A 27,809-nucleotide genomic window follows, 5' to 3' on the forward strand; every position below is an offset into this window, starting at 1 on the left:
TGAGGAGTCCCACATGGAGACCCAGCTGCACAGCTGCTACACATGTGCAGAGGCCCTGGGTCCCTCCCAGACATGCTTTCTAGTTGGCAGTTGAAACTCTATGGGCCCAGGTTAGTTAATTCTGTGGGTTTCTGTGTGTTATCTTTGACCCCTCACCTTCTTCCACAGGACTCCCCAAGCGCCACCAAATGTTTGGCTGTGCTCTCTACCATCGGTTTCTATCATTTGCTCAGTGAAACCTGTCTGATGACATTCATGCTAGGCTTCTGTCTACAATATAGCAGAGTATCATTAATAGTGTCAGAGATGGGTTCCCTCTCATGAAATTGGTCTCAAGCCGGGCCAGGCATTGGTTGGCCCTTCACTCAAATTATCCCTGCACATCTTGTTGGCAGAAGAAATTGAAGGATCTGTGGTTCAGTTGGTGTCCCAATCCCTCCAATTAGCTTGTCTGGTTACAGGAGATGGCTGGTTCAGACTCCATATCCTCCGTGGCTACGAGTCTTAGGTAGGGTCACCTTCATAGATCCCTGGTATTTTCCATTGTCCTAGGTTTCTAGTTCCTCTCAGAGATGCCTACCCCATTTCAGTGGTCCCTCCACGACTCTTTCCCTCTGTCATCCCCGCCCCCCCCCACCAACTAATCTCTCCTATTCCCATCCCCACCTCCTCCCCCACTTTGCTGAAGGTGTTTACCAGCCATAGGAGTTTACTGGTAGAATTTTGGGGGTCATTTATGTACACTATCATATCACCGGAGAAGAAGAGGAGAGCCCCTGGGGTCCAGAGAGGACAGAGACCCGGGGAAGCGAGGAAAGCTGCCATGGTTAGATGGAAGAGAAGCACGTGGCCAGCACGGATGGAGATTCGGCCCAGATGAAGAACATTAGCAAGTATTTGGGATTATGAATGGGAGGTAGCTTGATAATAATTATTAGAAGCAGATGGCATGGGATTGGGGCAGGGATCCTAACCTGTACCACTACAGGAAGTAGTTTAGGGGATTGATGTCTGCCCTGCCCAGGTTAACTAAGGCAATTTTAAAATATAACAACTGTCAGTGTCTTCATTGATCGCTAGCCGGGCGTACTGACAATACAGGTAATTTAAAAACAACATAAAAGCCTAGTCGCCCAACGACTCCCCATCCACGCCAACATCGAGGGACCACGGTTACATACTGTGGGATGGCAGGTGTCACTCAGGGGCAGCGTAAGTGAGGAGCCGAGAACCGAAGTGACAACAGTTGCCAGCAGAAGAAACTAAGAGAAGCTTCCGGCGGGAAGACGGAGAGTGCAAATAGCCAAAGAGCGGAGGGAAGGCAGCTCAGTTTTAACTGTAACTTCTACATCAACCCCGCGCGGTTCTATTCTCTACCGGCTCTCCCCGCGCCGTCCACCGCCTACCCCTCAACGCCACCCCATGCCACACCGAGAGTCCCGTGCGGCTGGACTGAGCGGCCGAGCCAGGACTCACCTCGCCGGGCCGCTTCGCCCAATGGGCCGATTCCCAGTCCCGCTCAACCGGCGGGTGTCACGTCCCAGGCCCCGTGTATCGGTGCAACTGCTAGGATGCTGGGCAGCAACGCAGTGCAACGCGACTCAAGCGCGGGCTTCCGTAGACAACCGACCCCACGACCCCGGATGTTGATGCGCTGCCTGCCCCGGAAGCGGTGGCCCGAGGCCCTTGTGGGGGTGGGTGGAGGTGGCGTTGCCCAGCTCTCCGGAAGGAGACGTGGCGGCGCTTGAGTCTTCTGCACCTAGGACGCTTTGTAGTCCCGCCGCCGCCTCCTTCTCCTCCTCCACCACCTGTTCTCCTCGGGTAGAGGGGTTGTGACGACGGCTGGAGGACGCGGCGACGGAGGATGGAGGAAGGAGGCGGCGGCGGCTTGCGGAGCCTGGTCCCCGGAGGGCCGCTGTTGCTGGTACTCTACGGTCTGCTGGAGGCGTCCGGCGGGGGTCGAGCGCTGCCCCAGCTCAGCGACGACATCCCCTTCCGAGTCAACTGGCCCGGCACCGAGTTCTCTCTGGTCAGTGCCCTCTTGAGCCGCAGCCTTCTCCCCACTTCCCGCACGAAACATTTGGGCCAGCCCTCGGTTTCCGTAGCTTTTTTTTTTTTTTTTTTAAGCATTTTTTTTTTAAAGCATTTTTCTTCCCCAAGTTCGTTCACCCATTGATTCATTATACACACTGTATGGATGTGCCCTCCGTACTAACTAGGAAATCCAGCGATCACTTTCTCCCCCTCCCTTAAGTCCTATTGCGCTAGACCTGGCTTCCTAGCAGTCACTCTCTGGGACCCGGTCACTCTACCCACACAGCCATCCAGCAGACACTAGCCTTATCTCTAGTCATTCTTCCTCTCCAACACACACTTTAAAACGACATATACAGACGTTCAGTTGGGAATCTTATTTCCTTTTAAGGCACTTGAGAGGGATGGTTGGCTTGGAAGACCTTAGTGAACTTGCTTAGGGAATATAACCATGCAAAATACATTGGACGCTTCAGTGTGTTGTCACTGTTATTTAATACTTTAGAACGTGAGATTTTTTTTTTAAGGGATTTTATGATCTTTGTTGTGTGTACTGTGTTTTCACACAGGGGCCAGGGGTTTTGAGGCGTGTGGGTGCTGGGGCTACAGGACAGTATTCATTCTTAATTGCTGCACCATCGCTCCAGCGCTCGAATTTGACATTTTAATGTGGAGGGTGATGAGAATGAAAATTCTGTTTGGGAGACTGTAGTGCTGAAAAGTCTTATCCATGACAGCTACTACAGACCAATTTATTTCAGAAGATGATCTTGAGGCTGAAAAGATAACTTAGCAGTTAAGAACACTTACTGCTGCTCTTCCACAGCATACAAGTTTGATTCCCAGCAACCACATTCAATGGCTCACAGCAGCAAGTAACCTCAGCTCCAGTGGATCTAGTGCTATCAGCCATCGCCTACTGCACTCATGTGTATAACTGCACACCCACACACATAATTAAAGAGAAAAATAAAATCTTTTTAAAGATACCAAATGCTCATTTATTTCAGATTGACATCCTAGGAAAAGCGAAGGGGTTTTGTTTGTTTGTTTGCTGTTTTTTTTTTTTTTTTTTTTTTTTAATTGTATTCCAATTGTATGTCATCATTCAAGTTCGGGCAGTTGTATTATATTTTTCATTTACTATTCCACTGACACATTAATAAGTATTACCATGATGCCAAAACAGTATGTACCGAGCTAGGCATCAAGAGTATAACTCAATGACAAAACATAGGGCACAAGGCCTTCAGTTTGACAGTTGAATTTAAGTAAATGTTTTCCTGGAAAGTCCTATTTATCTTTGCATTAATGACCTACTGATATTTAAATTTTATGTTTATTTTCATTGGTCTCCAGTGTTAAAACACCTGTACAAAATATTACAGAGCTTGAGATGACAACAAAATCTAAGGAGAACATACTCAAAGACTTGGAAGTTTTGTTTTGTTTTATTTTGAGAAAAGTCTCGATGCTTTCTGTAAATTGGGAAAGGAGCCATGTGCTTACGTAAAAGGAAGCTTTTAACAGTTGGTCATTTAGCCAGGTGTGATGGTACACATCTGAAGTCCCAGCACCTGGGAGGCAGAATAGGTGGATCACTGTGAGTTCAAGGCCAGCCTGGTCTACAAAGTGAGTTTGGGACAGCCAAGTCTACACAGAGAAACCTTGTCTCAGAAAAAAAAAATTTTTTTTGAAAATTTTAAATACTTTTATAGTCTTAACACTTACCTTTCATTTTTTATTTGATTGAAATAACTGCCTTCCATCCACACATGGCTGCTGGTTATTTTTATGGGTCAATTGGTTGGACATTTATAAGTAACTCAGCAACTGTGTGAACTAGGATACAGTCTTTTGTCTAACATAAAATTGGCTGACACTGAATTAAAATATCTCCTTTTTTTGTTTTTGTTTTAACTTATGCCTGTTGTTGTTATTGTATTGCTGTTGTTGAGGCAAATTCTCACTGGCCTCTTTCTTGAAGGTATCTGTCTGCCTTGGCCTCCCAAGACCCAGAATTATGGATTATAGATATGCACTACCAAACCTGACTTTTTTCTAGTAATTTACATTCCCAAAATATATGTAGATAAAGATGATTAAAAGTATACCTTGTGATCCTGGCAAGCAACTCACTGATCCAATAGTTTCCACCATTGCATCCACTTTATTGAAAATAGCTGGGAGGTGGTGGTTGACCCATTTTTGTTTGTTTGGTTGTTGGTTTTGGTTTTTCGAGACAGGGTTTCTCTGTGTAGCCTTGACTGTCATGGATTTACTTTGTAGACCATGCTGACCTCGAACTCACAGCCATCTGCCTGCCTCTCTGTCTCTCTTCCATAAATTAATGAAAACTCTTAGTATCAAGAGTCTTCTTCCAAGGTAATGCTAAGAAGCCTACACCCATGCTGTCAAATGAGTGAATGCCTTTAATACAGCACTTGGAATTAATCCAGCAGGAAGATCTCTGAGTTGAGGCTAGCCTGGTCTATACAGAAAGTTCTGGGCCAACAGTGAGAGCCTGCCTCAAAAATAAATTTTAAAAATAAGTTCTTTTAATAAGCTAAAAAGAAAAGAATTGTCTTCCCAGCAGAATATGGTGGCACCTCCCTCTAATTCCAACACCTGGTAGGTAGAACAAAAAGATCAAAAGCTCAAGGTTAAGTTAGTTCATTGTCTGTATAGCAAGTTTGAAGCTAACGGGTTACATGAGACCCTGTTTCCAGAAAGTAAATAAAATATGACCCCACAGCTCTTGATTTCAAATATTTTGACTCACTCATCACTTATAATGGTCCTTTAAACAAGATCATTGGTCATAAAATAAGTATACAGAGTGGAGCTGGCCTGCTTGGCTTCTCTGAGCCCTCCTCTATCTAGGTAGATTAACATGGACAAATTGTTTAAGCTCTAACCTCAGTCTTTTCTGTAAAATGAGTATAATGTTTCATGAATGAATTAATAAATACAAAGTAGTTAGAAGGTAGTTGGTTCCACATGTTCATATCTGTAGGTTCTGTAGCTATGCACTCACCCAGCCTAGTATCAGCATTCTTAGGAGAAGGCATGATGGTAGCATGTTTCTATCATCCCAGTGCTCAGGAGGTTGAAGCAAGACCATAGCTATGAGTTAAAAGCCATCCTGGCCGCCATAGTGAATTCAGTTAAGACCAACCAGCACATCTGGCAAAACCTTGTCAAAAGTTTGGGAGACAAAGACAGGAAGATGTCTTGAGTTCAAGGCCAGCTGGTGTACACAGCAAATCCCAGACCAACTAGGACCACATAGGCCCTGCTGGGGTGGGGGTGGGGATCGAAAAGCCTGTTGTTTGTCAGTACAAAAGCGAGAGGGAAAGAATTGGGTCTAAATGGGATGTATACAGATCTTATTTCCTAAAAAGAAAAAATGTAAAACAGTATAACTTTTATATAAACACTTACACTGCATTAGTATTGTGAATTACCTAGATATGATTTAAAATGTAAGGGCGGCTAATGGCTAGGTTACATGTGAATCAGTCCTGTCTCTATAAGGGGTTTGGATATTCAGATTTGGATATGAAGGGCAGGGAGCCTGAGACTCCTCAGGCTTCTAAGAGCTGATCCTTCCTTTCTGTTTCTTTCATTGTCTTGGGAAAATATTGCCCTAATTGTCATTTACATTTAAGAAATCAATTTATTTTTTAAAAAGCAGATAAGGGAACATCATCTAACCTATCCCCAGCCTGATTTATGAGCTTACAAGGTTAAATGCCTTAACAAAACTGAACAAGTGTATCACTAGAAAACATTATTTTCCAACTCTCTCATTACTAAGGTCTTTCTCAAACTGTTAGCAACCAGAAATGACATATAAAGAGGTTAGTATCTTACAACAAAGTGAGGATTATTGCAAGAATGCAAAGTTGGCTTAACATCTGCAGATCAAGGAGCACAACTTACTAAGTAATATGAAAACGGGGGCAAATCATGTGGTCACTTCAGCAAGTGCATTCAATATGTATCAAAGCATTCACACCTGTTCACAGATAAACTCTTTAAAATTTCTATTAAAAAAAGATTACATTGGTTACAAGTAGTATTGGTTTAATTACAGTAAAGTTTTATTGTTAAAATGAGAAAAGAGCAGGCATTTAACAGTAAGAACCAAATAAACAGTGGTTTTGCACCAAAGAAAAGTGTAAGGAGTCTTGGGTTATCAAAAAAAAAGGTATTAGAAAACAGAAATTGCTTTTTTAAGTAAAATGCTATCCATTACATTAATTGAAGTGTTTGCTTAAAATATGTTGATTGATATGAGCAATGTTCATTTGTTTTGATAGTATAGAAAGCTTGAGGATAGTTTTGTTGACATATGAGAGGAATGAACTATAACTATTATGTGGCCAACTACATGTTTTTATAGTTTTGTTATTAGCCGTGCCTGTTTATTTCCGTATTGCCAATGTACTTTGTTGCCAAGGTAACAAAAGTTACAACATACAATAATGTCCATAAAGCATTTACTATCTGGCCCTTTACAAAAGTGTGCTGATTCCTGATGCATACTCAGAAAAGGTATGTCAGCACAGCGAGTCTGTGGTAACTATTCTTTTTAAAGGAACTTATTTATAACTAAATTCATATGTTTCCCAAATATGAAAAATAACTGCTTTATATTATACCTTAATGTCTCATCCAACCAAACTCTTAGCACATTTGTGAAGTCCTAAGGATTGTCAGATATAGATGGTGATTGCTGATAGAAGTTATAGGTATTCAGTGACAGTATTTTTATGACCATTCTTGGTCTCTTAAGCTAGGAATATAGCTCAATGGCATATCCTTACACACACCTAGATCTGGAGTCCATTCCTAGCACCACCAAAAAAGTATAGCAGAGCACCCTGTAACTTCAACAGACCCACCTGCCGCTGCCTACTCAATGCTTATTAACTAGCACCTTTAACTGCAACCTGTAACTAGTTTTCTTTTACACCCCAAGCTTTTTTTTTTTTTCTTTTTTCTGTTAGATAGGACAGCAGGATACAGTTTCCACTTTATCATTTAAAAATGTTTACACTGTTTTGCCTACCTCTGAAAATATGCTTTAAGAATCTTCAGTTGAAATGTTAAGTCCTTTTGAGGAATCGTTTGTTCAAACTAGCACTGAATGTATTCAGGGTAAAGCACTTTAACTGAAAAAAAAATGCATATTTTTTTACTCTGTTTCTAGCCTACAACTGGAGTTTTGTACAAAGAAGATAATTACATCATTATGACAACTGCACACAAAGAAAAATACAAATGTATACTTCCTCTTGTAACAAGTGGCGATGAGGTATGTTTTTATACACACACTGTTGACTCCTCTCACCAAAGATGTATTTTACAACCTTACAATCATATGCCATAAAATTGAATAACAAGATCTCAACAACCTTGTAGCATAAAATATTAATCCCTTATTACTGTTTTCTCTGATTTGCAGATTCATTTTGGTGTGATAATTCACACCTGTAATCTCAACACTAAGGAGGCTGAGGCAGAAGGATTGTCATGAGTTTAAGGCTAGTCTAGGCTACATTATGAGACCTTGTCTGAAATTACAAAAGCAAGGGTGGGGATGGGGGATTAGTTATTAATGTTTTGAATAAGAAGCTAAATCTGTGCTTGTTTTCCTTTATAGAAACGGTGGTTTTAAATCACAATATAATTTTTCAATGTAGACCTAGTGTCTTCATACAAAATTTCTTATAATAAATAATTCTCTAGATACCTTATACTTTCTCACTACATTAGCGCATGCCCTTTTTTTCTCCTAAAATGCCCTAACTGCCTCTTATCCATCCTTCAAGGCAATGACTTCTTTCAAGATGAAACAGGAGAGGCAGCATGGTAAAATGGAAAGGACACCAGCCTAGGAGCCAGGAGGCTGAGGTATAGGCTACAGTTAGCTGTGGATCCCTAACAAATTTGAAACTCAATTCCTCCACTCAATGAATTTATTAAGGCAACTTAAATTTTCATGGTCTGTAAAGTAGAAATACTAAACTCAGTACTTTTCTTAAGTTTTGCTCACATTTAAAAATCTGTCCAAGGCAGCTTCTCCATGCTGTTTTAAACCCCCTTAAAACAAGATACACCCACATAGCCATATATGTGGCTCACATCTGAAGTATAAAAATATGTAGGAAACTGAAAAACACCTTTCCACAAGAGAACCATTCTAAGACCTTCATAGCTAGAATTTGGGGGGATATAGGTAATTAAAAATTGTGAAATGAGTTTACAAAGATTGTTCAGAAAACTGATACTTAAAAACCTATTTAAAAAATAGAATGAATAAAATGGAAGGTTATTCTGTGGCTTCGTACTTTATACTTCAATTCATATGAAAGAAGCAGCATCCCATAGGATCTTGTTAAAAGTATTGACTCTTTTTTTCTCTTTTATTCTCTTTTATTTCCAAGCATTAGCGATTTAACCAGTGAATTAATACCCAAACAGCAAAGTTGGGTGAAGCTCTAGAAAAACTGTATGTTAAGCTCCAGTATTTTTCTAGGAAGAAGAAAAGGATTACAAAGGCCCCAATCCGAGAGAGCTTTTGGAACCACTGTTTAAACAGAGCAGCTGTTCATATAGAGTAAGTATTCTATGTGCGTTTGAAAGTCTTTAGCAGCCAGGGTTCCCTAAAATGCCTTTTGTTTTTCCTCTTGCTTTATTATGTTGTCACATTTTAAGTTAGGTGCAAATCTTATTGCTTAATAGTATGTTGTTTGTTTAAATTTTTACATGTGCAACAAATAGTACACTGATATCCAAGTATCAGTTACTAAACTATTTTGAATTTTTTCAGTTCAAAGGAGAGCTTTGTTCCATGATAGAAGTATAAAACGGTAATTGCTATTTTTAAGCTATGTAGAAAATTAGCCAGATAGTTATTGCAGAAGCAAATACATTCTAGCTCTGTTTCTGTCACATATTTTTCATACAGAGCAGAAACCACATACACTTTAGAAGTTTTGCCATTATGTGTTACTTCATAAAAGTTTATTCCAGATTTGAGGAAGAATCTGCTCAGCTGCTTAAAATTTCAAGTAAAATTCAACTGAGTTATATGGCTTTTGTATATTTAAAAGCTTATTTGTCTCTCTTAGATTGAATCTTACTGGACTTATGAAGTATGTCATGGGAAACATATTCGACAGTACCACGAAGAAAAAGAAACTGGCCAAGTATGTTCTTCTTGAAATATAAAACACAAAATGAAAATTTTCATAATGATATTGATAATTTTTAACCTGTAGGTAAAGAAATATGTTTGTAAAATACTTACTGTATTTTTTTTTAACGTAGAAAGTAAATATTCATGAATACTACCTTGGGAATATGTTGGCTAAGAGTCTTCTGTCTGAAAAAGGTTAGTCTCTGTACAGTGATGGTAGTACTGCTGGGTTTTGGTTTAACATTTAAGTTCAAAGTGAAGTTAAGTCCAGACATGGTGGTACATGACTGTGCTTCTGGCATGTGGAGGGGGGAAGCACTAGGGTCAGGAGTTCAAAGGCCACTCTCTTTACAAAGCAAGGCTGACATGCTTAAGGAACGTGAGACTTGACTCAAAAAAGAAAAGAAAAAATGTTTTTGTATATTGTGTGATTTCCTTTTTTAAACTTTATTATTACAGTTGTATTTAATGTATGTATATGTGCACTGCATGCATGAGGAGTCCGAGGAAAACGTGTGGCAGTCAGTTCTCTCCCATGTCTTTCCCAGGAACCAAACTCAGGTCTTTCATAGAAAGCCGTCCTGGGAACAGTAACTTTAAGCTTAGAAGTGCAGGCCTAAGGAGAGAACGTTTAAACACCTACCGCATATGAGGCCCTGGCTCCAATACCCAGCAACTCTCACCCCAAAAAGCCATAAAGCAAAAATCTTCAAGTGTTTACATCTTCTTTAGAAAGAAGTTTAAGGTTCCAATGCTGGTTGAAAATGTAATTATTTTTATTGTATAGATGTGATTGTTTGTGCTGTATGTTTACCTTTTTCTTGCATTGCTTCCACAGAACGAGAAGCCGAGGAAAAAGAAAAGTCAAATGAGGCAAGTGACAGGTTACATTTTGTTACTTCATTGTTAGGTCTGACTTAGTGACAGAGATATATGTTCTTTGTATAATGCCACAAGGAAGTGGGTCAAATACAGTTCACAAATGTGTGGCAAGATACATCACCGGCTGGGCATGGTGGCTCCCACCTTTAATTCTATCACTCAGGAAGCAGAGGCAGGCAAATTTCTGTGCCTGCTCTACATACCCAGCTCCAGGACATTCTGGGCGCGAGACTCTGCCTCAAAAAAAAAAAAAAAAATTACGTTGTAATCTTTATATTTACCTTTTAAATAATACCTACATAAACTGTCAGCTGTGACTGGTGATGCAGGGCTGTCATTGCCAGCTTCTTGGAAGACTAAGGCAAGAGGATCACAAGTTCCAGGACTTCCTGGACGACCTTCCACAGGGCTGAAGGGGAGAACCAGCTCCTGAGAGCTGTCCTCTGACTTCCACACATGTAGAGCTACATGTACACAGACATGCAGACACATAAATGTGATGTTTAAAAAATACTAAACCAAGGAAGAGTGAAGCTATAGCCTAGTAGCATAGCACTGTCTAGTGTGTATAACAACCTACGCTCAGTCTACTAAGAGAAAAATAATATGAATTATGTGTCTGAAGGCTGCTGTACTATACCAGTCCTCTACTCAGTGCACAGTGATGCCGCTCTCTATGTAGCGTTAGAAACAGGAGTAATAACATTTTTTATTGTTTGTTACTCATCTCCTATGAATGTGACAGCTAAGCTGCATATGTAAATAGCAAGCCTACACAGGCTTTAAAAACAGAGGCTAAGAACAGGAACTGTCAGGCCGGGTGTCGTGGCGCATGCCTTTAATCCCAGCACTTGGGAGGCAGAGGCAGGCGGATTGCTATGAGTTCAAGGCCAGCCTGGTCTACAAAGTGAGTCCAGGACAGCCAAGGCTACATAGAGAGACCCTGTCTCGAAAAACAAAACAAAACAAAACAAAACAAAAACAAAAAAAAAGAACAGGAACTGTCTTTTATCTGCACACAGTGCAAAGCATATCGTAGGTATTTTATGAGTCCCTCAGATGATAGCTCAGAGTAATATTGTGCAAAAGGAACAGTTCTTGTATTTCAAAGAATATTGTTGCTTTCTTTCCTTCTTTCTTTTTCTATCCCATCATTTCTTTCTCCCTTTTCTTTCTTTTCACTCTCTGTCCGAGTTGGAAATCAGCCTTGAAACGTGTAAAATCTAAACTATAAACAACACTCACTACAAGTTTAGGGAAGAAAGAGCTTAGCAGCCCAGTATAGCAAACCTTTCATTAGCTTGTTAACTTAACATTTTAATTTTAGCATCAAATAGCTTGTTCTGTATTATACTATCCCTAAATACATATTTGTACAACTAAGAACTGAAGAATCAGAACATTAGGGCTGACTTAAAATAAAGTACAGAATTTTTCTCCTTACAAATAAAACGAAGTTTTCTTTCAAAATAAATGTTTCCCCCATCCTCGAATCCACCTTACATTTCTAATGAAAAGTCTGTCTTAAAATTTTTTTAAGATTCCCACTAAAAATATTGAAGGCCAGATGACACCCTACTACCCTGTGGGGATGGGAAATGGCACACCTTGTAGTCTGAAACAGAATCGACCCAGATCAAGCACTGTGATGTACATATGCCATCCTGAATCTAAGCATGAAATCCTTTCAGTAGCTGAAGTCACAACTTGTGAATATGAAGTTGTCATTTTGACACCACTCTTGTGCAGTCATCCTAAATACAGGTAAGATGTTCATTCAGTATTCTAAACATAGAGTGCTTTAAAGCGTTCGTGTGTAACCCTAATGCTTTTTTCCCTACTGGATAGGTTCAGAGCCTCTCCTGTGAATGACATATTCTGCCAATCACTGCCAGGATCTCCATTTAAACCCCTCACACTAAGGCAGTTGGAGCAGCAAGAAGAGATCCTGAGGGTGCCATTTAAGAGAAATAAAGAGGTATGAGAGTTAACTAGTTACAGTTTTTCATTGCTTCCTTCCCCATATTTCAGAACCTGTACCAATGTGCTAATTATTTCTGTAGCATAATAGTGGCAATTTATTTTATTGACTTCAAATTTTCAATGATAATTATTTGAATAATTTCAACTCTTTTTATACTTTTCAGAACTTTTTATCATTTTTAAATTAATGTATTTATTTTCTTTGTATCCCTACCACCATTTCTGCTCATTTTTCTCCTTGAAGTCCTTCCCACCCAACTCCCTCCCACCTCCTTCCACTCCTACTCTCTCTTCAGAAAAGGGGAGGCCTCCCATGGATATCATCAAATCTTGGAATATCAAGTTGCAGTAAAACTAGGTTCATTTCTCCTCGGTTAGATGAGGCAGCCCACTAGGAGGAACAGGTCCTAAAGGCATGCAACAGAGTCAAAGACAGCCCCCATTCCCACTGTCAGGAGTCCCACATGGAGGCCAGGCTGCACAACTGTCTTATGTATTCAGAAGGCCTAGGTCAGTCCCATACATGCTTCTTTGTTGGTGGTTCAGTCTCTGTGGACCCTTATGCACCCAGGTTAGTTAATTTGGTAGATTTCCTTGTGGCGTCCTTGACCCCTCTGGCTCCTACAATCCTTCTTCTGTCTCTTGTGCAGGATTCCCCAAGCTCCACCTAATGTTTGGTTTTGGGTCCTTGCATCTGTTTCCATCAGTTGCTGGGTGAAGCTAGGCTCCTGTCTGCAAGTATAATAGAATATTATTAATAGTACCATGGGTGGTCTGCCTCTCACAGCATGGGCCTCAAGCTAGACTATTGATTGGCCATTCCCTCAATTTCTGCTCCATCTTTACCCCTACATATTTTGTAGTCAGGACAAATTGTAAGTTGAAAGTTTTGGGGCTGAGGTGGTGTCCCAGTCCCTCCATTGGAAGTCTTGCCTAGTTACAGGAAATGACTGTTTTCAGGCTCCGTGTCCTCCATTGCTAGGAGACTTAGCTAGGTCACCCTCATAGATTCCTGGAGTTTCCATTGCCCTAGGTTTCTAACTCATCCCAGAGATTCACTCACACACACACCAAACACTTCTGATTGCAGTTGTCTCTCCTAGTACTCTCTCCCTCTATCTTCTTCACACTTGATCCCTCCTGTTCTCATCCCCATGCCAGTCCAGTCCACTCACCACGCCCTGCCCATCCACCCATGATGTCTATTCTATTTCCTCTTCTCAGTGAGATTTATGTGCCCTCCTTGTTACTTAGCTTCTTTGGGTCTGTGGACTATAGCATGATTATCTTTTACTTTATGGTTAATATACACTTGTAAGTAAGTACACACCATTGTTTGTCTTTCTGGGCCTGGATTACCTCACTCAGGATGACCTTTTCTAGTTCTGTTCCATTTGCCTGCAAATTCCCTAATGTCATTAATATTAATAACTGAGTAACAGTCCATTGCATAAGTATACCACATTTTCTTTATCCAGTCTTCGGGTGAGGGACATCTAGGTTCTTTCCCATTTCTGGCTATTGCAAATACAGCTACTATGAAGTGTTCTTTTGGAATGGTGGAGTAGCCTTTGGGTAGCTGGGTCTTGAGGTAGATCCATTTCCAATGAGGTAGATCTATTTCCAATTTTCGAGAAACCACCAAATTGATTAAGGGGATACAAATTGGAAAAGAGGAAGTCAGAGTATCGAGATTTGCAGATGATATGATAGTATACATAAGTGATGCCAAAAATTCTACCAAGGAATGTCTACAGCTGATAAACACCTTCAGCAAAGTGGCTGGATACAAAATTAACTCAGGAAAAAAAAAAAAAAAAAAAGAGTAGTTCTCCTTTACACAAGCAGTAAATGGGCTGAGAAAGAAATTAGAGAAACAACACTCTCTTCACAATTACCACAAATAATAAAAAATATCATGATGTAACTTAAACCAAGCAAATGAAAGGTGTGTATGACAAGAACATCAAGTCTTTGAAGAAAGAAATTGAAGACGATACCAGAAGATGGAAAGATCTCCCATGCGCATGGATTGGTAGGATTAACATACTAAAAATGGCCATCCTACCAAAAGCAATGTATGGATTCAATGCAATTCCCATCAAAATTCCCACACAGTTCCCTACAGATCTTGAAAGAGCACTACTCAACTTTATATGGAAAAACAAAAAACCCAGGATATCTAAAACTGTTCTGGACAATAAAAGAACTTCTGGAGGTATCATCATCCGTGATTTCAAGCTGTACTACAGAGCAATAGGAATGAAAACCACATGGTATTAGCATAAAAACAGGCAAGTTGATCCATGGAATCGAATCAAAGACCTAGAAGTAAATACACACACCTAAGAATGCTCAATTTTTGACCCCCCCAAAAAAAATCATAGGGAAAAAGAAAGCATCTTCAACAAACAGTGCTTGTCTAACTGGATGTCAACATGCAGAAGAACGCAGGTGGATCCGTATCTACCACCCTGCTCAAAATCAAGTCCAAGTGGATCATAAAACCAGATACACTAAATCTGATAGAAGAGAAAGTGGAGAATGTTCCTGATAGAACACCAACAGCTCAGGCGCTGAGATAGATCAACAGTTAATAAACGGGACCTCATGAGACAGAGAAGACGATGTAGGCAAATGGTGCTGTCAGTAGGACAGAGTGGATTCTACAGACTGGGACAAGGTCTTCACCAACCCCACATCTGATAGACATCCAAAATAGATAAAGAACTCAAAAAACTAGACACCAACAAACCAGAACCCAGTTAAAAATGGGGTGCAGATCTAAACAGAGAATTTGCAACAGAGAAACTGTTAATAACCAAGAAACACTTGAAGAAATGTTTAACATTTTAGCCATCGGGGAAATGCAAGTCAAAATGACTCTAAGATTCCATCTTACACCCATCGCAATGGCTAAGATCTAAAATGCAAGTGACACCTCATGCTGGCAAGGATGTGAATGGAGCAAGGAGAACACTCCTCTATTGCTGGTAGCAGTGCAAATTTAACATTCTCTTACAGTCACAATTACACAATTCATAAAAACTTTATTTTTATGCATATATGTGAATTCATATATATGAGCCATGTGGATACATGGTACCCATGGAGGCCAAAAGAAAGCATCACACTAGAAACGACTTCCAGATACTTAGAAACTACAGTGTGTGAGTTCTGGAAGCCAACCCCAGATCCATAATGCCTTATTAATTTTTAAAATTGTTGTTCCAACAAAGCTTTTTTTTTTTTTTTTTTTTTTAAGACAACAGCTCTACCTCTTAGCATTTTACACTTCAGGCTGTTGCTCTCCTTTAACTGCCTCCGGACTTTATCCTCTTCTTGATACACTGCCCTTCGTCCTTCGCCTGTTAGGCATGGCTACATACATTTTTCAGCTTTACCTCATTCATCATTTTTTTTCTTTTTTGTCTTTTCAGAACCCTTATCTTCTCCACTGCTTTTCTGTTTGTTTCTTTGTTTTCTTTTTTTAATTTTGAGACAAAGTCTTTTGATAGCCTTGCCTGTCCTAGAATTCACTTATATAGACCAGGCTGGCCTCGAACTTAGAGACCCAGCTGCCTTTGCTTCCCAAGTGCTGGGATTAAAGTTATGTATCACTAAGCCTGGTTTTCCCTGCTATTTTTATTTTTGTATGTTTTGTATGTTTGTTGTTGTTGTTTATTTATTTTTATTATATGAATGCTTTATCAGCATGTACACCTGTGAGTTACCGTGTGGTTGTCAGGAATTGAACTCAAGACCTCTGGAAGAGCAGACAGTGCTCTTAACTGCTGAGCCATCTGCACACCTACCTTTGCTTAGGACCTACAAGACAACATCAAAACCTCTTCGCAATAGTTTCCCACCATAATGATCTCTTTACAGCTTTATATATTTCCCCTAATGGGTTTTTTCTTCAAATCTTCATTTATATATACACACAAACACAAAGCATACACCTAAGTCACAAATATATATTCACATGTCACAAATTATTCCTGCTTCAAAGGTTGATCACGAGTTTTCTCTTGGTAAAGTCTTCACATTTCAGCTCTTCTTCAAAATTAGTTCCATCTACCCTTCTTTAGTCTGTGGCTGTGTGTGCCCTTCTTACTTTGGATCTACTCTAGTAATTTCAGGGTCCACTAAAGCAACAACCAGATTCAGCTGCCTTTGAGTAATTGCAACTGGTGATCCTATTCATGTCCTGCCAACTTCTCTTCCGCCTACTTGTTACTTTTGCTTTACCCTTAATAACTTGTACCAAACTAAATGTAAGGATGCAGCACTTAGTAAGTATCAAAGGGCTTGACAAAAGAAAGACAAGAAGAATGCATGAAACTGAAATGTGTGCCAGAGGGTTAGCATGCCTGTTACTTGGAGGTGAAACTAGCATTTGTCTAGACTTTTCACTCTTGTCACACGTCTTTTTTGTTTGTTTGTTTTCAAGACAGGGTTTCTTTGTGTAGCCTTGACTGTCCTGGACTCACTTTGTAGACCAGGCTGGCCTCGAACTCACAGCGATCTGCCTCTGTCTCCCAAGTGCTGGGATTAAAGATGTGTGCCACCACTGCCCGGCCCACGTCCCATTTTTTAAACAATTAAAATTAAGTGGGGGAAGAAAACCCTTTAATTTTCCAAATTTCTGTTAGATTTTAAAGTAGTAACAAGCTGTAACTGGAAACATGTCATGAAGTTCATAAGTATATCTGCTTAATTTTAGGAAGATTTGCCATCAGCTAAAGAAGAAAGATTTCCAGCCATCCACAAACCTATTGCTGTTGGCTCTCAGCCACTGATCACTGTTGGAACAACCCACATATCCAAGTTGACAGATGACCAGTTCATAAAGGAGTTTCTTAGTGGCTCTTACTGTTTTCATGGGGTGAGAAAGTGAAACTGTAGTTTAAATTTTTACCCTACAACCTTACATGGGGCAGTTACCTAACCTGTGGCCATTGAGAGCACTGAACGAAAGTGCCTACAAAGAAATGGCAGGATCACACCAATCTCCAATGGGCATTTTCTTTGTATAGTCCCCTCCCCCCACATCTCTACAATCTAATCCACACCCATTATATTCTCTCTACCCATAAAAGCTTGACCTTTCCTGTGACAGTTTTGTATGATTTTGGTTGATTGTTACAGTGGGCATCAGTGATTTATTTCTTATATTTTGGTTATGCAATACTCACAAGTTCAAAGTTGAGCCAAGTTTAAAAGATAAATATTTGCTTCTGACTCTTAAGACCAGTGTAAATACACTCAAAAGGTGAAAAGTTTGTGTTCCATACTTCATGGAAGAGTGCAGCAGTAATCTTTGTATTTATGTTTTATTATTTTAGTGGATTTTTTTCTTTCTGAGACAGAAACTCATCTATATCCCGGGCTGGCCTGGAACTCACAGTGTAGACCAGGCCTGTCATGTTTTGTTGTGTTGTTTTCATTTTAAACCACATTATTGATTTTATAAAAATTATATGTACTTACTACTGTATGTAGCATTATTAATATTGTCTCCCTTCTCTGTGCATAACTTTATCTATTTCTTTCCTCTAGGGTATTGGTTGGTGGAAATATGAATTCTGCTATGGCAAACATGTACATCAATATCATGAGGTACAAAATAGCCTTTATGTCATTCTACCATTGGATAAACCAAAGTGGTTTGTTTGTTTTGCCATGCTGGAGCTTAAGCCCAGGGCCTCATGGGTATGTCAAGTGCTCTTAACATTCAACTACTTCATCTGCCCTGGATTAAAGTTTTTAAAGTCTGTGGCAGGCTGGAGATTTGGCTCAGCAGTTAAAAATGTACACTATTGTAGAGGACCCAAGTTTGATTCCTAGCCCCCCTAAGAGGCAACTCACAACTGCCTATAACTTTGGCTATAGGGAATCCAGTGCCATGCCTACCTCTACAGGTACTTTACTCAAGTATACAACATACACATATACACATAATTTAAAAAATAAATAAATCTTTAAAATCTGTAGAAAAAAGATGGACATTAATATTACTTTTAATTGTGAGATGACTTTAATATGGAAGTACCAGAGTATTCCCAGTTTTGAAAAACTAGAAAACTTAATATTAACTGATTTCAGTCATCTTGAAGGAACATTGCTTATTAATTATCTGTATTCTTAAATTACCATGAGCCTGGTAGATTAATAGGCTATTGGGGCTGTTGTAACTTAATTCATCCTTAAGAAATGAATAAATAGTAAGATAATACATTGATTACAGAATTAATCAAACTTGATAAACGTATCACCTTCCTCAGGTAAAGAAAGTACCATTTCATCTTCTGTCATTTTGAGATAGAATCTCTAACTCAAGCCAAACTCCCTCTTCGATGAGCAAAGACTTTTAACTTCTGGTCCTCCTGCGTCTGCCTCCTGCATGCTGGGATTGCATGTGTGCCCACTATGCCCCCCTTCTATATGGTGCTAGGTATCAAACTCAGGTCTTCCTACATGCTAGGAAAGCACTCTATGAACTGAGCCACATCCACAGTCCACTATGGAAGTGTTTGAGCTTTTTAGGTAGTTAATGTTAGTCTAGTTTTTCAGGGTTTTGCTGTTATTTGGATTAGGTTGGGTTCAGTTGAAGGTTTTAATTTTTTGTTTGTTTGGGGTTTGTTTTGTTTGGAGGCCTTGGTTTTGATTTTCAGGTTGTTTTGTTGTTGTTGTTGTTGTTTTTGTTTTTGTTTTTTGTTTTATTTTGTTTTTGAGACTGAGTCTCACAACTCAGGATGTCTTGCTTTCTCAACCCCCAAATTGTTTGAGTTACAGGCATGTGCCACCATGCCCATTATAGTTTTGCCTGTAAATTCATAGCATGTATTTTTAACAGTGTACTTGGTTAGGTCAAAGTATGCACATTAAAAAAGAAAATGCCTTCCAGAAAGTTGAACCAGTTAATACAGCTATTACTGATCTTTTACCATATAATTTACCAAATTTAATCTGTCCATTTAATCTGTAGCCTCCTGATGGTTCTACTAGGTACTTTAGAAGATGGTAACAGCAGCAGCCAGCAAGCATTGTGCTTACAATAGGTACTTTATATGTTTGTTTTTTTAAGATTTATTTATCACATATACGGTGTTCTGCCTGCATGGACACCTGCACGCCAGGACAGGGCACCAGATCTCATCATAGATGGTTGTGAGCCACTGTGTGGTTGCTAGGAATTGAACTCAGGACCTCTGGAAGAGCAGTCAGTGCTCTTAACCGCTGAGCCATCTCTCCAGCCCCCTCCCTTTTTTATATATATGTTAACTCATTCAATCCTCAGAACACCTTTCAGAAGTCAATTTTGTTAGACCAAGTTTCAGGAACAGAAACTAGGGTTTTACATAGGCAATAAATGGTAAGACTGGAATTCAAACCCAGTCTTGCTCCCTATGTAGCTTCTTAGACACTTTGCTGCTCTAATCCCTGTTGAAAATTAACAAGTCTAGATGCTGGGACAAAAAAAAGAGACTGGGCATGGTGGTGCACACCTTTAATCCCAGCACTCGGGAGGCAGAGACAGGCGGATCTCTGAGTTCAAGTCCAGAACGAAAGCGAGTCCAGGACAGTCAGGACTGTTACACAGAGAAACCCTGTCTTGGGGAAAACGGGGGGGAAAAAAAAGTAAGGAAATAGCTTTTCTCCATTAGGCAGTAAGTCTACTAGGGAAGTAGCTCTCCGTGTCTCACTTGATGCTTTAACAGGTTTTCTATGCTGCTAATCAGAAATATATTATTGCCTGCCATGATCATGAAGGACAACAAAGAATAAGGAAAGAAAGGGGGAAAAGCTTACTTTACAAGACAAAATGTAGTTTTTGGTTTTTTTAAACAGTAAAGACAGACTCAAGAAAGGGATTTTTATATGGTCTTCATACAGAGATGAGTGTGCCGTCAATGACTTGTGGAGACTGTAAAACTTCAAACTGCTTTTTTAAAAGTAGAGAGGCAAAGTAAAGATGAACTTTAGGGTAAGGATGCTTAGTCCATTTTGTACTGCTGTAACAGCATACTACAAAGTAGATAACTAAAATGAAAATAAACTAGATTTTACATGTCTAGATGTTAAAAGATCTGTTATCAGAGTGTCTGCCATCTGGTGAGGGCCTTCTGGCTTCACTAGTAACAAAGCCAGAGGAAGAGAGGGTGAGCAAGCTTGAAGCTGTGTAGGGGATGATTTCGTGATTCAGAGGACCAGGCTTTGATTCCAGCACCACATGGTCATTTACAGCCGTCTGTAACTCCAGTCCTAGGGAATCCAGCATCCTGCTCTGGTCACATTGGCAGCAAGGAAAACACCTATACACATAAATTAGTTACTTTTTAATATCGAAAGGGTGGGACCTTAAACTCAGAGCCTTCTGTCCTAAGCATACAGAACTCAAGACTTAAGTATCCCCCATTAGGTTGTACTTCCCTACACTGTAATTTTAGGAATTAGATTTCCAACACATTTTGGAAGAGATACATTTACCTCATAACAGAGTCACAGTAGTGGTACTTGGGTGGTAAGTTGGTGGTAAAGCACTTCCCCAATATGCAGATCCTGGGTTTGATGCCCCTCTCCTCTCAAAACAGCACAATAGTATGTATGATATTGTGTAAAATAGGTATGTGCAATTAAATTTTTGGTTTGGGGTAAAGTGTTGGCATTGAATCGAAAGAAAAGGGTTCTGGCAAAATGGCTCCGTACGTGAAAGAATACGCTGTGTAAATCTGACAACCTGAGCCCTAAACCCAGTGGTGGAAGGAGAAACCAGCTCCCACGAGTTGTTTGCTGGCCTACCTCCACAGCACTGTGATGGCGTGTCCTTGACTTGCGTTTATATCATGCGCAAATACAATGATAATGATGTTTAAGAGAAGAGTCCAAAGAAAAAAACAAAACATCTCCAGGAAGGAATTGATAGAACAGAAAGAGAGTTAGGAAAGGGACTAGGCTAATTGCACATTACATTTTTCAGAAAAACAGAGTAAAGATCATTTAAATTCCTATTTCCTCAATTTGACTGACATCACATCATTATCCAGTGCATGGATGAAGATGAGGACTGGGCCTTATAGAAGAGTCTGTTTGCTCATGTCAAACATACATTATCACCAGCACTGTTGGGCACCTGATGGCTCAGCAAGACTGACAACTGAGCACACACGAAAAGTAACTGGACCTTTAAAATTAGTATTTTTCTATATACTAGGACAAAGATAATGGGAAAACTTCTGTGGTTGTGGGGACATGGAACCAAGAAGAACATGTTGAATGGGCTAAGAAAAATACTGCTAGAGCTTATCATCTTCAAGACGACGGCACTCAGACAGTCAGGTAAAGACTGCTTGCCTTTAAAACTGATTAACCGCTCGCTGGACAGGTGGCTCAGAGGTTACGAGCACTGGCTGCTCTTCCAGAGGTCCTGAGTTCAATTCCCAGCACCCACATGGTGGCTCACAACCATCTATAATGAGAACTAATGCCTTCTTCTGGTGTGCAGGCATACATGCAGGCAGATCACTGTATAAATAAATAATTAATAAATAAATAAATATATTAAAAAATAAATAAAACTGATTAACCACTGAGCCATCTCTCTATGGAAATGGCTTCAAATGTGGCAAACCAGCCACTGGGCAAAACGTCCTTGTTTCTGCCACAGACAGAATTCTGCCTAACAATGGGCAAGCTTGGATACAGGCAAAGTCTATGGCCAAACTGCCAAGACAGGGTAAGCAAGTCCTCAATAGTTCCTGCCTCACAAATATGTCTGTGAGCTATATTGGACCAGAAGGCTGAAGATGATGCTCCAACGTTATAGAGAGTTTTGGGTGACTGTTCAGGCAGCAAACTGTCTCTTGCCATTTTTATTTTTTTATTTTTTATTTTCCTTCTCATTTTGGAAGCTGCTAACCTGCACTTCTGGTTCACTCAACTAATTAAGTGTCATTCCTTCTCAAGTAAGTCTCTGATGGGGTTGAAGACCAGATAGTTCAGTCTTACAGTTAACCTTAACTGTTTAGGGGTTAAGATGTTTTTAGGTCTAGATAGAGGTTTCAAGTTGGCAGAGATAAGATATGATAGATACCTATTCTCATTCAGAATTTTAGACTCAACAAGATAGGAAAGATGTTTTCTACAAAGATGCCAAATACAATTAGCCAAAACACCTTGAATGTAACATTCATATGATCCCTGATTGTTTCACAGTTCTTCTTGGTGTGTGTAATTTTTCTACTTATATGTTATAATACAAATGTATATGCAATAAATTAAAATAAAATCTTTTAAATAATGATTAATAGGATTTTTAAAACTCAAAATATTTTAAGGCCCTTTTTGGGAGGTGGCAGTAGGGGTTTGAGACACGATTTCTCTGTGTAGCCTTAGCTGTCCTGGACTCACTTTGTAGACCAGGCTGACCTTGAACTCACAGTGATCCACCTGCCTCTGCCTCCCGAGTGCTGGGATTAAAGGCGTGTGCCACCATGCCCGGCATTGAGGTCCCTTTTTTCTTACTAGTTTATTCTCTCGTATATTACATCCTGACCCTAGTTCCCCCACCCCTGCTTTCTTCCCAGTCCCATCCCCCTCAGGAGGACCTTCCTCCCATCAACTCTTTGTTTCTCTTCAGAAGAAGGCAGGCCTTCCAGGGATATCAACCAAACATGGCATAACAAGTGACAATAAAACTAGGGACCTCATTAAAGCTGGATGCGGCAACCCAGAGGAGAACAAAGGCCCCAAAAGCAGGAAAAAGCATTAGAAACACCAGGCTACACAACTATAACATATGCAAAGGGCCTAGGTTAGACTCATGAGGCTCCCTGATTGTTGGTTCAGTCTCTGTGAGCCCCTTTGAGTCCATACTTGTTGATTCTATGGGTGCCCCCCCCCCACTTCAGCAGGGTTCCCCCAAGCTCCCCTAGTGTTTGACTGTGGATCTCTACATCTGTTCCCATCAGTTGCTGGATGAAGAGCCTCCCTGATGACAGTTGGGGTGGGCACCAATCTATGAGTAATAATAGACTTTCATGAGGCACTATTTCCCTGACTTTCCCCCATTCGTGTTTGGTTCTATCCTAGGTCTTTGAGCCATCAGGTCTTTGTTTTCTAGTCCTCCAGGAAGTATCAGGGGTGACAAAGTGTCTCAAACTGGACCAGTCATTGGTTAACCACTCCCACAAATTTTGTGCCAGCTTGACCCCAGGACATCATGCTAGCAGGACAGATTATAGATTGAAGATTTTGTGGCTAAGTTGGAATCCCAATCGCTCCACTGGGAGCCTTACCTGGTCATAAGAGATGGGTCATTCAGGCTCCATATCCCCCATTACTCGGAGTCTTAGATAAGGCCACTCTAATAGATTTCTGGGAGTTTCCATTGCACTAGGTTTCTACCTTGCCCCCAATTGCTCCCTAATTCCAGTGTTCTCTCCCAGTACACTTTCCCTCCATCCTCTCCCCACCTGATCCCTCCTTTTCCTGTCCCCACCCCAATCCATACCCAATATATATTCTGTTTTCCATTCTCAGGGAAATTCATGCATCCCCCCCTTTGAGCTCTCCTTGTTACCTAGTCTCTCTGGTCTGTGGATTGTAGCATGGCTACCCTCTACTCTATAGTCAGTGTCCACTGATGAGTGAGTACACACCATGTTTATCTTTCTGGGTCTGGGTTACCTCACTCAAGATGATTTTTTCCAGTTCCATTTGCCTGAAAATTTCAGATGTCATTATTTTTAACAGCTTAATAATTTTCCATTGTATAAATGTACCATTTCTTTGGTTGAGGGACATCTAGGATGTTTCTAGTTTCTTGCTATTACAAATGAAGCTGCTGTGAACATAGCTGAGCAAATGTCCTTGTATGTGTTGGATATATGCCCAACAGTTGCTATGGCTGGGTCTTGAGGTCAATCTATTCCCAGTTTTCTGAGAAACCTCCCGATTGACTGGCTGCATGCTCACTAGCAGTGGGAATATTTCCCTTGCTTCACAGCCTCCCAAGCATGAGCTGTCACTAGGGTTTTATCCTAACCATCTGATGGGTGTAAGATGGAATCTCAGAGTCGTTTGATTTGCATTTCCCTGATGGCTAAGAATATTAAATATTTAAGTGCTTCTCAGCCATTAGAGATTCCTCAGTTGAGAGTTCTCTGTTTAGATCTGTACCCCATTTTTTAATTGAGTTATTTTGTTTTTGATGTCTAGTTTCATGAGTTCTTTATATTTATTGGAAATATGCCCTCTGTCAGATGTAAAGTTGTTGAAAATCTTTTCCCGTTCTGTAAGTTGCCGTTGTGTGCTTTGGCAGTCCTTGTGCAGAAGCTTTTCAGTCCCTTAGGTTCCATGTACGCATTGTTGGTCTTAGAGCCTGCACTATTGGAGCTCTGTTCAGGAAGTTGTCTCCTGTGCTGATGCGATCAAAGATATTTCCCATTTTCTCTGCTATCAGGTTCTGTGTGTCTAGTTTTATGTTGAAGTCTTTGATCTGCTTGGACTTTAAACACTAAGAATATTGACAGATTAGAAATTTAAATATGCAGAACAGGCCATAATGCTGCATGTCTTTAATCCCAGCATGTGGGAGGCAGATCAGGAAGATCTCTGAGTTTGAGGCCAGCCTGCTCTACACAGTGACACCCGGGCTATGTAGACAGAGCCTGTCTTAACAAATAAACAAACAAACAAACACACTGGTAAATTTTTAGGTCAGTGTTATTTTAGGAAACAACCTTTAGATTCCTTTCACTTGGGGAAAGAAGCGCAACCCAGTGTCAAGCACATAGTCATGAGCTGTACATGGTGATGCCTGTGTTTAATCCCAGCCAGGGCTATGTAGAAAGACCATGTCTCAAAAAAACCGAAAACTCACAGTCATGTAGTCAGGTTGCCTAGGTTCAAATGCTGGCTGGCTCTTCAGTAGTAATACCATAAGCAACTAAATAATCTGTAAGCCTCAGTCATCTAATAATGTATCCTAATAAGATTGTGAGTACATTTAAATAAAATAACCTAGCCTTGCAGTGAAGTACCTGCTAATACAACTGGTAGTGATGTTCATGACTGTTCTTGGGGGGTGGGAAGGGTGTTTGGTTTGATTGGTCTATTTTTTTATAAGATTTATTTTTATTTTGTGTATATGAGTGTTTGCCTGCATGTGTGTGTGCACCATATTTGTGCCTGTTGACCACAAAGGCCAGAGGAGGGTACTAGATTCCTTGGTGTTGGAGTTATAGACAGTTGTGAGCTGGCACATGGATATTAGGAATTGAACCCAGGTCCTCTGGGAGAACAGTAAATGTTGTTAACCACTGAGCAATCTCTTCAGCCCCAGTTTTTGTATGATGAGGGAAACTGAACCCAGGGCTTTATGATTAGCCATCATCCATGCTAGACAAATGCTTTGACACTTAGCTACCTCTCCACTTCCAACAATTATTTCATTCAGTTAAAACTGGGGCTGTTCTAAAGCATTTGTGTTTGTAAGTTTTTAATTTGTTAAATATACTTTGGCATTTTCCCTTGTTACTTAATTTTTGTGAGGTAGTGCTCACATTAATCTTACTTCTCAAGAATAACTGTGTTTCAGCTGGGCATAGTAGCACGTGCTTTAATCCCAGCACTCAGGAGACAGAGGCAAGAAGATCACTGTGAGTTCAAGGCCAGCCTGGTCTATACAGGGAGTCCAGAACAGCCAAGGCTACACAGAGAAACCCTGTCTCAAAAAACAAAAACAAAACAAACAAAAAAGAAAGAAAGAAAGAAAAGAAAAGGAAAGAAAAAAAGAAAGACAAGAAATTGTTTTCAAAATATGCTGACTTTTCAGGATGACCAAAGTCGAAGTTAGAAAAACTGAAATAGAGATATTTAAGTATTCATTGTACTAGACAAATTATTTTAGGCTTGTGTTTTCTGCAAAAATAGTGTTTATAGTTTATAGTCAATGCTCAACATGGACACCTATGAGAGTGTGACTGGAAAACAAAGCTTTTCTTTAGATATTGGTCACTTTGAGAGTTACACTTTGGCAGAGCCTTGCTTTTTGTACCACATACAGGAGAATGTTTAATGGGGTTAGCTTGATGGAAAGGAAGAATTGTTTTACTAAACAATATGCTGGGCTGGGGAAGTAGCTAACTTTAAAACAATATCTTCTATTGCGTTGTTTTGGTTGGCTGGATGGTTGATTGGTTGGTTGGGATAAGATCTTGCTGTTAGCATCATTGGCCTCGAAGCTCACAGCAATCCTGTACCCTCTTCTTTCCAAGTGCTGGTATTAGAGGTATTTGAGCCTCCACACCAAACCTGTCTGTAATATGGACATCATTAAGAAAGATAGTACAGGGGCTGGAGAGATGGCTCAGTGGTTAAGAGTGCTGCCTGCTCTTCCAGGGGTCCTGAGTTCAATTCCCAGCAACCACATGGTGGCTCACAACCATCTATAATGTGATGATGCCCTCTTCTGCAGATAAAGCATTCATATACAATAAATATATAAAAAATTTAAAAAAAAAAAAAAAAAAAAAAAAAAAAAAAGAAAGATAGTACAAAGTTTCCCTAATTTGTATTTTCTTTATAGCATCTGACTCTGTGATGTAACCTTCTTACCTACACGTTACAGTTATTTTAATTATTGAGACTGTAATAAAGTTTGTATATTTCTCCAACTCAGGATGGTGTCACATTTTTATGGAAATGGGGATATTTGTGATATAACTGACAAGCCCAGACAAGTGACTGTAAAACTAAAGTAAGTTGAACCCTTCTCTTTTACCTACTTTTTAAATAAAAGTTTTACTTAAGCTATAATAACAAGAATTATTAAATTGTGTTATTTAAGTTAAATTATACGGGGTCCATTTAAAGATTTGTATTGCTTAATAGAATAACAAAATATCTATTTTTTAAAATGACATAAGCAATGCCTTAAAGTGCTCTGTCTTTTAGGTGTAAAGAATCCGATTCTCCTCATGCTGTCTCTGTGTATATGCTTGAGCCTCACTCCTGCCAGTATATCCTTGGGGTGAGTAAAATGAAAATAATTAAGAATTCATTTAGAGACTAAGCAGTACACTTATCTTGAGTATGGGAAGTCCTGGATTCAATCCCAATATCACTAAATGAAAAGAATTAAAATGTGAGCATATTTAATTTTTTTGTGTTGAATCTACAAAGTTCATTCTAAGATTCAATATACCCATTTGTCTTTTGAGGTATAATTTATATAAAATGCACAAAGGCCTAGGTATGTAACTCAGTTTGTATAGTATTTGCCTAACATGCATGAAGCCATGGGTTTAATTCCTAACACCACGTGAAACCAATCAGGCATGGAAGTGTACACTTGTAACCCTAGTAATTAAGAGGTGGAGGCAGGAGGATAAGTTGTTCAAGGTTATTTTCAGCTACACAAAGAAGTCAAGGCCAGCCTGCCTCAAAGCACGGATCTTCAATATGGAGCTTGATGTTACCTGAAGTAAGGTCTGCCCAAACAGGAAGTTCCCTCATACCCCTGACTAGTCCCCATCTCCAAAAGATACCTCTTTGTAGTTTCTGATACTATAGATTAAGTTTGCTTCATTTGGGATTGCACATGAATGGGCTTGCATTGTGTGCCTGGCTCCTCACACTCAGTCATGTTGGGTACATATAGCAGTACTTAACTTGCTCTGCTTTCCCAGGTCAC

General features: G+C 40.0%; 2 protein-coding genes across 3 annotated transcripts in view; one reads left to right on the plus strand and one right to left on the minus strand.

Annotated features, from left to right (window-relative positions):
• Asb3 (ankyrin repeat and SOCS box containing 3) overlaps positions 1–1,639 on the minus strand; it is a 55,180-nt gene extending 53,541 nt beyond the window's left edge. Inside the window, exon 1 of the mRNA XM_051170503.1 lies at positions 1,477–1,639. The gene's annotated coding sequence lies outside the window, so the exon portion shown is untranslated. The remainder of the gene's footprint in view (positions 1–1,476) is intronic.
• Positions 1,640–1,705: 66 nt separating this feature from the next.
• On the plus strand, positions 1,706–26,897 carry Erlec1 (endoplasmic reticulum lectin 1). 2 transcript variants are annotated; one of them, XM_051170498.1, is made up of 12 exons: positions 1,706–2,029; positions 7,253–7,357; positions 8,582–8,662; positions 9,177–9,254; positions 9,376–9,439; positions 10,083–10,117; positions 11,667–11,890; positions 11,975–12,104; positions 16,836–16,997; positions 17,672–17,731; positions 21,327–21,451; positions 26,796–26,897. In XM_051170498.1, the coding sequence occupies exons 1-12, from the start codon at positions 1,865–1,867 to the stop codon at positions 26,875–26,877; spliced, it is 1,311 nt and encodes a 436-aa protein (XP_051026455.1). In that variant the 5' UTR covers positions 1,706–1,864; the 3' UTR covers positions 26,878–26,897. The 2 variants fall into 2 exon arrangements, with proteins under 2 accessions (XP_051026455.1, XP_051026456.1); XM_051170499.1 differs by lacking the exon at positions 16,836–16,997.
• The last annotated feature ends 912 nt before the right edge of the window (positions 26,898–27,809 follow it).

This window comes from Acomys russatus, chromosome 28 (genome assembly GCF_903995435.1).
Source record: "Acomys russatus chromosome 28, mAcoRus1.1, whole genome shotgun sequence".
NCBI lineage: Eukaryota > Metazoa > Chordata > Mammalia > Rodentia > Muridae > Acomys > Acomys russatus.

Coding starts and splice junctions, on each gene's coding strand:
- Erlec1 (XM_051170498.1), top strand. CDS start 1,865: ATGGAGGAAGGAGGCGGCGGCGGCTTGCGGAGCCTGGTCCCCGGAGGG. Junction 9,440..10,082: donor GAGTCTTCTGTCTGAAAAAG/GTTAGTCTCTGT, acceptor TTGCTTCCACAG/AACGAGAAGCCGAGGAAAAA. Junction 21,452..26,795: donor GACGGCACTCAGACAGTCAG/GTAAAGACTGCT, acceptor TCTCCAACTCAG/GATGGTGTCACATTTTTATG.